We start from the raw sequence: 8,719 nt of genomic DNA on the forward strand, positions 1-8,719 counted from the left end.
TTCGCCGTCCTGCGGTCACCGGCGCGCGTCGCTGCTCCCTTGGGCCGCGCGCCGCCTCCACGCCCTCCTCCTCCTGCCCGGGCCGGGCGCCTGGCACCGGGGACCGTTGCCTGACGCGAGGCCCAGCTCCACTTTTCGCCCCGCGTCTCCTCCTCCTCTTCCACCAACTCCGACTCCTTCGCTCTCACTCCCACTCAGGAGCCCCTGCTCCGCGCCCCTCGGGCCGCTCCGCTCCGCTCCGCACCCGCAGCGCCGCTTCCTGTCCTGTCTCATCCCGTCCCAAAGGTGGGAGCGCGTCCGCCCGGGCCCGCACTATGGCACGGTTCGGCTTGCCCGCTCTTCTTTGCACCCTGGCCGTGCTTAGCGTGGCGCTGCTGGCTGCCGAGCTCAAGTCGAAAAGTTGCTCGGAAGTGCGACGTCTCTACGTGGCCAAAGGCTTCAACAAGAACGATGCCCCGCTGCACGAGATCAACGGTAGGTAGGAACCCCCGGGAGGCGGGCCGCAGAGACGGGAACCCGCGGAAAGGGGCCGCGGACTCTCTCCCTCGCTGCGGCCCCAGGTAGCTGAGAGGGAGCAACGGGCGGAGAGAACGCGAGGGCGAAGTAGCCCTGGGGCTCCCGGGCACTGCGAGTGGAGGGGCGCCGCCACTTTGCCCAGTACCACTCCCGCGCTCTGCCCCCCCTCACTCCCCCGCGGTCTTCGCGGTCCTGGGAAGCCACGGAGGACTCCGGCCCTGAAAGTGTGTGTCACCTGCTCCCTGGCTTTTTCCGGGTTGAATTCCTGACTGGGCTCCCCGCTTTGTTTTGTGGGTGACGAGAGGTGGGGGTGGGGTGGGGGAAACCTGGAGCTTGCAGATTCCCGGGGAAGCACAACGTGGAACTTGATGTTTCATTGATGTTCTTTAAGAACCCTTTTCTCTTCCTCTTCCACCGCTGACACGGATTAGGAGTTTTAGTAGCTGCAGTGGCTTTAGAAGTCGTCTCTAAAAAGTAAAGGACTCCCTCCACTCCCCACCCCTCCAAACCCTGACTTTTGGGAACTCTTGCTTTCCGGAAGGTGTTGGACAAGAAGGGTATCCCCCCCCCACTTCTTCTCACCTCATTTTGAGGGTTAATTGCACTTTCAATTACAGACCTTTGAAAGGACTGATTACAGGAAACCTGAATCTTAGTTTGGAGATGGTTATGCAAATGAAGACGGCTTAGCCTCTGAAAAAGTTCACCGGATTTCAGCGCTGGGGGTGCCTGGGGTATTTGTGCAATGCCTTCTCCGCGCGCAGGAGAGGCGGAGAGCGTGCCGCCCCTCGACGCGAGACCAGCGGTTATGGCCCGGCGGGTCCTCTCCGGGTCGCACTGGCCAGCTCGCGGCGGCCAACTGTTGCGTGCTGCACGGCGGGCTGCGCTGGGGCCCGCGGCCGCGCAGGTAGCCTGCTCGCCCTGGGGGCTCAGAAAGCGCCTCGAATCTAGCTGGCTGGAGGCCAGCATAACCTAACGGAGGAGTGAGGAAGTCGAGCCTCCATTCCGAACCTTTCATGGAAGTGAGGCTTTGCCTCGCCATGCTGGTCGCCCGGGTGGGGCAGGCTGGGGGGCCGGCAGCCAGCAAAGGAAATACTGTAATTTTAACCAGGCGCTTCCAAAGGCTTAGGAAGACTTGGGGGTCATTTCTTTGGAAGCGCTATTAATAACCTTGGAGATTAAGTGCAGTCATCAATTACATATAAATTACAAAGGTAATTGGGGGAAGTTGTCCGCACTGTCGGCACTGTCGGAGGAGTGTAACCAGCATCTGTCTAGAAATAGAACCTAAGAAATTGTTGGAGTAGCCCAGGCGCCCACTGCACCTTGGCAGTTATCAAATAACTCGCATACTACTGATTAAAGACTGTTTGCCCTTCAGCTGCCTGGCGTTTTGGAAACTCAAGTATGTCCTCACAGCGTCACGATTTTATTGGTTGTAGAGCCCTGAAAAGCCGTCTTTCTTTCCTCTCTTCCTCCCTCCCTGCCAGAAAAAGTGAGCCAGGCAGCAGTGGAACCAGCAGTCCCTGAAAGCTTGAGGGCTCCACAGGTCAGGTCCTTGTTGCCCTTCCGTTTGGGCCTGGGTGCAGTGGTGGTGATTGGCATGAAGGTTACACTTGTCATTCTCATGTTTTGAAGGGATGGATGCAGCTGTACTCTTAGGGGAAAGTGACAAGTTTTCTTCTTCTCATGCAAAACAGTATGTGCCTTTTGAGTTGGACTGGAGGCACTCAGGGAGTCGGCTGTGAAATTGCCCTTCCCACTCCCCCCAGTCTGTCCAACTTTGTTCTGTGCAGTCTGTAGAAATCGCAGGGCATTTCCCTCAGCAAGCCTCTCAGGGACCAGGAAGCTGCTTAGGGACTCCATGTGCTAGGTGTTCCCTTCCATTGTCACTATCCCTGGAAAACACCTGAGGGGTATTTTTTTCTTAAATGTCTATCTGGACCCCACCAAAAAGATAGGGGAGTTATTAGTGACCAGCAGCAGGAAATGGAAGCTAATGTGCTCACACCCAAAACATTTTATTCTTTTTGTCTTGTCCTTCATCTCCCTCCCAGGGCTGCTGCTTTTATTTCCCCTTTTGAATGACCTACTGGACTGCATTCTCCTGAGGAACAAAGGAAGTGCCTTTTTAGCTGGAATCCTTGGAAGACCACCAAGGACTTTAGCTCATGCAGTGCAATTTCGCACCACTTTCAACAATAACAAAAATGCATGACTGAATGGCTCAAAAATGTGGAGTGTTAGAGGCATTCATTTGAGTCTAGGACACTGTCACAACACAGACAGACCCAAGTAAATACCTTTAGACGGCCAGTATAGAAACAGGGGTAATCTTTACCATCACTCTGGCCCCTCCGGATGCATACATTAACCTCATCTTCTCTGGACTACACTCAGATAATTTTGGTTATTTGGGGAGGGATACTCAGTTACAGTGACTTGTGTCCAGCCTGTGTCTTAATGAATTAATTGCCAGGCACTTTTCCTAAGGTGGGGAACTTATGCTTTTTCAATACAAAACATTTAGGAATTTTATTTTCTAGTTAGGGGAGCAGTGTATAGGTGCCTAGTTCGTTGGCCCTAGGCTTAATCCAAGTTTAAGGTTTTATTTTTGATGGCCTTGCACTTGCCTTCTAAAGGTTTGGCCAAACTTAGAGAATAGTCCATGTTCTGAAGGAGTCTTAGATCATAATTAGGGTAATCTGATGTGCTCTGAAGTGTGTCAGGGAATACTTTGTGCTGACAGGTCTTCTACCTGAGGTCCTTCTACTTGAGGTCCTACATTACCTATTGGCTTGACTTCTGTACTTTTCAAATAATGAGTCCATGTGCCATGATCAAAAGGGATTTTACTACAAAGGGTAGTCCCCCCACCCTGCTCTCAACAGTCATATCTTTTTGGAGTGCCTGGTAGGTGCAGTATTCTGTGCTTAGCATCGTGAAAGCAGCAGGAGGGGCCTCTGCCACCAAGACTTTTCTGGTAGTAGGGAGATAAGCCATGTGCACACATAATTGGAATATATCAAGGTGTGGTAAGTACCATATGAGTGACACAGATGAAAGTAGGGGCTGCGGGTGTAGCTCAGTGGTAAAGCTTGCACTTAGTGTGTGTGAGGCCCTGGGTTTAATCCCCTCACACACAGCCTGTGAGAGGAGATTTGGAACTAAAGTACTAAGTTAAAAAAATACTAATGATAACTGCAAAAGTCTAATTATTTTCATTTTGCTTCTCTTCATAGGGACAGAAATAATGTGCAACAATTGCCATTTTATTACTAATCTTATTTTTTGTTGTTACTGGGAATCGAACTCACGACCTCAAACTTCCCAGGCAGGTGCTGTGCTGCTGAGCTATACTACCAGCCCTGAAATTATTTTTTAAGAGTGAGGTACTTGGTTAGAAATTTTTGAGCTTGCCAAAAGTCCCTTACACAGTGACATTGAGTGATAGTAAGGAGGGCTGTGTATCATAGTTGTGATTTTAGAGTTTTTGTTTTCTGTCCCCATTTATGTTTATGAGCAGTGCACCTGTGGCATGTGCTCACCTGCACGCGCACACACAGACACACACACACACACACACATCAAATATACCCCAAAAGATTCTGGGACTCACTTATCCTTCTCCATTGCATGGAGAAAGTGTGTATGTATTTTGGGGAGGTAATAGTACTTCTGATTGAGTTGATGTGTGTAAAATGCGCCGCATGTGTCTTTAGGTTTGTATTTCCCTTTGCTCACTTTAAGTAGCTAGCTTGGATTTTGCCATAAGCTTGTGATTTCCTATGCCATTGGAACCAGTTGGACTCTGTTTCACTTGAGTGGGTCTCATTGAGCTACAAAGCCTGTCATGTTAGAAACTGTCCAAGTGTTAGAGGAGCTGACTCCTGGACATGCTTAAAAAAGAGCTTAGTAAAAGTTCTGGCTTATGCAGCTCAATCTCTAGTTAGAACATACAAATATAAAATGTTTGATTCAGCATAATTGCTATTTTCCTTTTTTATTTGATTCACATTGGGTTGCATGCAATTTCAGGATTAGCTGGAGACTAGACTGAGGAATGAAAAAGGAAGTTTTTTGTCATCTGTATAAGGGAAACAACATCAGTGTTAATTTGAGCCAGTTGGAAGTGAGTCTGTTTGGCTCCCCAGTAGTATTAAATGTTTTAGCATTGAGGTTTGTTCCGGTATATTTTTACCAAAAATGCATTTTGGCCTTGTGAGAAGAGCTAGTAAGCTATTTAGAGTGCTTTCTCTGGCCCTGGCCTCATATTAAGGACTTTACATGGCTGTCGTCATTTAGAGACCACAACTGTCATATGAAGTCAGAATTGTCATCCTTATCTCCATTTCACAAGTGAGGAAACTGAGATTTAAAGGGATTAAAAAATATGTTCCTAGTTTTACAGTTAGTGACTGGGAGGGGTGGGATTGAAACCCACATCTTATTTGATGCAGAGTATAATCTGTGCTGTGTAGTACGGGTGGTAGAACAGGAAAATACCTTCTCTACTCCCATAGGGGCTTTAGAGTGGTCAGTTAGGGAATGACCTTCAACTGACTACCATAGTTAAGCACTATTCTCTACTACTACTGTAGTAGAAAGGATCCAGACACATCTTCAGGTGCAGTGTGAAACCTAGACACAGACAAATAGTGTTAATAGTAGAAAGAACTGAAATTGTATTTCCTGTTGCCACAGGGAGCCAGGGAGGGTTTCTGAGGAGGAGGAATTTCATCAGTCAAGTTGCTTTAGGAAGATAACTAATGGCATTTGGGGTTAAGGGTTGGCGAGGCAAGAGATAAAGGTGGAGAGATCTATTAGGAGGCTGTTTTAAATTGTTCTTAGCTCGTCTACCTGCCTGTTGTCTGTTGCCTTCTCGTTCCATTGAATGGTGCCAGATTAGTTTCTTTACCTTGATACTTTGGTCTTTAGTGGCTTTAAGAATCTGAAATTATCCTTCTTTCATTGACTAGGGTCTGCACTCCCCAGGCTTTTGTGCTCTCTTCCTCCTAATTCCTTGCCTGAACCAGATGCAGAACTTCATAGGGAACTGCCTAGATAGTTGTGTGAAGGCACAGGTGTGCCTTCTTTCCTTCACTAGCAGCAACCTAAGGGCAGAGATGGTGACTATGGTGTTTTTTTGCTCACCAATACCAAGTGTGGTAATTCACTGTAGTCATGTAAACTTCCTATCACTGTTCTCTGGCCTGACACTGGTGATAGTATGGGATTATACTGCCTCTATGATAATATGATTCCATGGTCTGTTGATGTCCCAGGAATCTTCTGGGTCTACACTCTTGGAAATGTAGACCCAGCTGCTTGGGGAAAGAAATAAAAGAACCCAGCATGACTAATTGGCAGAGTAAAAGAGGCTGCTTCAGGGAAAAAGACATCTTCACAAGCAAAACAAACTTACAGAAAATTTCTGTAATATGTTGGTATAACTTCGACAGTTGTCTACTACACTAGCAAGCGAGTACTGTAGGAATTTTTCATAAATATTCAGAATTCTGTTTTTCTTTATGCTTGGAAATGTACTTTGACAAACAGTGAGATGGTTGTGATTAGAGCACATTTAGAAGAGTAATTTACCACCTTAGATTCAGAGTGTAAAGCTTGTTCAGTACACATCAGTTACCTTTTCATCAAAAAAAGGAAAAGCTTATGTTTATTGTTTTTACCAAGTAGAAGAACACAGTCTTAAGGATATCAGAATATTTTGTATAAATAATCAGACATACTGAAAGAGGAACAGGTAAGAACCAGCATTTTCAACTCCGCATGGTTAAACATCTGTTGCTTACTATAGAGAACATGAAAGTGTGCAGAAAATTCAAGAAGCAGTTCCATCCTGGAGGTAATTTGAAATATTATATTTAAGTTCTGATGCATTTAATTCAGTAATCTGGTTGGAGAGAAAAAAATCAAAGAGATCCATCAGCCAGGTATTCAACTTTTGAAAAAGAAACTCTTAACAAATGTTAGAAATTAGGAAAAAAATGAATGGAAGAGTTAAAAAAGTCAATAACCTCCAGGAAGCCTGGAAACTATGTAAAAACATCTTATTGGAAGCCCAGATAAATGTGTACCAGACATCAAAAAGACCAGCTGCTTGGGGAAAGAAATAAAAGAACCCAGCATGACTAACTGGCAGAGTAAAAGAGGCTGCTTCAGGGAAAAAGACATCTTCACAAAATGGAAAGTTTAAGCCAAAGAGGGAAGTCAACTAGGTATGGTAAGACAGGTTACTAATCAAGGGGGAATTGGATGTGAACCTTGTGATGGGTTTGAAACAAACTTCCTATGGTGGTGATGATGGTGAAAAGGGTGGGCTGAGTCCAGCCTTTCAGAGGAAAAGCAATATGACTTCTTTAAGGGGAAACCATGCCTGATTCATATTCCAGCATTTGTGATAAAAGAAGAATGTGGTTGTAGCACAGTAGTAGAGCTCAGGCTTAGGGTACGTGAAACCTTGGGTTCTATCTCCAGCACCAAAAAATAAATACAAGAAAATTATATATATATATATATATATATATATATATATACACATATATATAAAACACACATATATATATTTGTGTGTGTTATACATATATATTAATATAAATAAGTTATGTAGTGAGATTCCAAGGCAGAGAATACTTAGTAAATACATTTACTTTGGGATAGGTAGGGATTAAAGATAGAAAAATAATTATTAAAGATAGAAAAATAATTAGTTATTTTTAAAGTTATTATTTATTAGTTATTATTAAAGACAGAAAAATAATTGGAGACAGACTCCACTGCCCTAGATAGAGGAGTTTGCAGGGAGAGGGCCTGCTTTCTTGGCATGAGTAGTTTCAGTCTAACTCTGTGACAAATTAGATGTCTGATACCTTTGAAGAGATTCTTTCTTTCAAAGTAGGGGTGGAAGCGTTTCAGAATGGTGGATTGGGTCAATGCTTGTCAGCCCTGGCCACACATCAGAACCACTTAGGTAGATTTGAAATTATACTAATGCCTGGGTACCAGCCCAGACCAATAAAGTCATACCCTTTGGGGGCAGGGATAGGTCATGGTATTTTTTAAAATCTCCTCAGTGGTTCCGATGATGTGTCACAGTTGAAAACTACTACCAAAGATAAAAGGTCTAAGGTCCCTTCCATGTCTGAGATTCTGCAATTCTAAACTTCCTGTTGAAATTCATCATAAAGTGTTGGCCCAAATGAGAGCTTCAAATTAGACCTTGTGCATGCTTGTTTTAATTTCAGCTAATTTGGAGTTAGAAAAAGGTCTGTTACACTTGCAGAAAGATATTTTTAAACCAAGATTTAAATATAAACTGCAGCGAGTGATGCTTTGCTGCAGGTAGAGACATAAGGACGTTGAGAGTATTTTGGAGTGAATTAGAAAGGAATCCAGCCTTGCTGTCATTTATTGATTAAGTGTCAGTGTGCTAGGTGATACTTCTTCCCGTTCTCTTTATTGGTAAAGTTAAAAAATCTCTTTATCCTTTACTTTAATGTCCTCTTTGCCATGTGTTTATTCTCTTCAAGTATCTTATCAAGAAATAGAAGTACAGTAAATCCCTAGGCTTCTGCCCGGCACAACCATCCAGAACACAGCTGGGAATGTGGAAGTAAGTGGAAAAGCTAAATGATGGAAACAGCTGTCATAAAGCCTATGCCTTCTTGGAGAAAAAGCTCAGAAATTTATCATCAGCAGTCATTAAAGGGAGCAGCAGGCTAGGTGCTGGGGATTACAAGAGGTGTAAAACAGGAATCAGGTTTTTGAGTTTACATTCAAATTGGAAGATAGGGCTTATAGATGAGGAAGATAAAGTGCTTTGGTTATCTGGTTTCCCCTCCATGGCTGATTAGAAGTAGCAGGTGGTGCTGGTTGAGGGAGAGAGGGGTCACATCAAGGGATAGTTTCAGAGGCAGGTCAGACTTGGCACCTGGGAGAACTGAGAGAAGACCATGTAACAGGGTCGAGTGGTGAGAAGCTGAACACAGTCCACCCAGAACTTGCTGATCTTGGCCCTTTGAGGCCTTTTAGAAGGGGGCTAATGCTCAGAGGCACCCAGGTAACCCTTGAAGGCATGGCAGTATAGTCAAAATACTATATGTTATATGCCTGTACCAATATACCAAAATCTCTTTCTTTATCACTAGTGTGCACCAATCATGTTTGGTGTATATATATATAT

The 8,719-nt window shown here is 44.8% G+C and overlaps 1 protein-coding gene across 1 annotated transcript in view; it reads left to right on the top strand.

The window, feature by feature from the left end:
- Nucleotides 1-289: 289 nt before the first annotated feature.
- The window catches only part of Gpc4 (glypican 4), a 109,208-nt gene continuing 100,778 nt past the window's right edge, over nucleotides 290-8,719 (top strand). Inside the window, exon 1 of the mRNA XM_005401204.2 lies at nucleotides 290-474. Coding sequence (XP_005401261.1) covers nucleotides 315-474 — 160 coding nt within the window. The 5' untranslated portion in view covers nucleotides 290-314. The remainder of the gene's footprint in view (nucleotides 475-8,719) is intronic.

This window comes from Chinchilla lanigera, unplaced genomic scaffold (genome assembly GCF_000276665.1).
Source record: "Chinchilla lanigera isolate Chin_1 unplaced genomic scaffold, ChiLan1.0 scaffold00072, whole genome shotgun sequence".
Classification (NCBI taxonomy): Eukaryota; Metazoa; Chordata; class Mammalia; order Rodentia; family Chinchillidae; genus Chinchilla; species Chinchilla lanigera.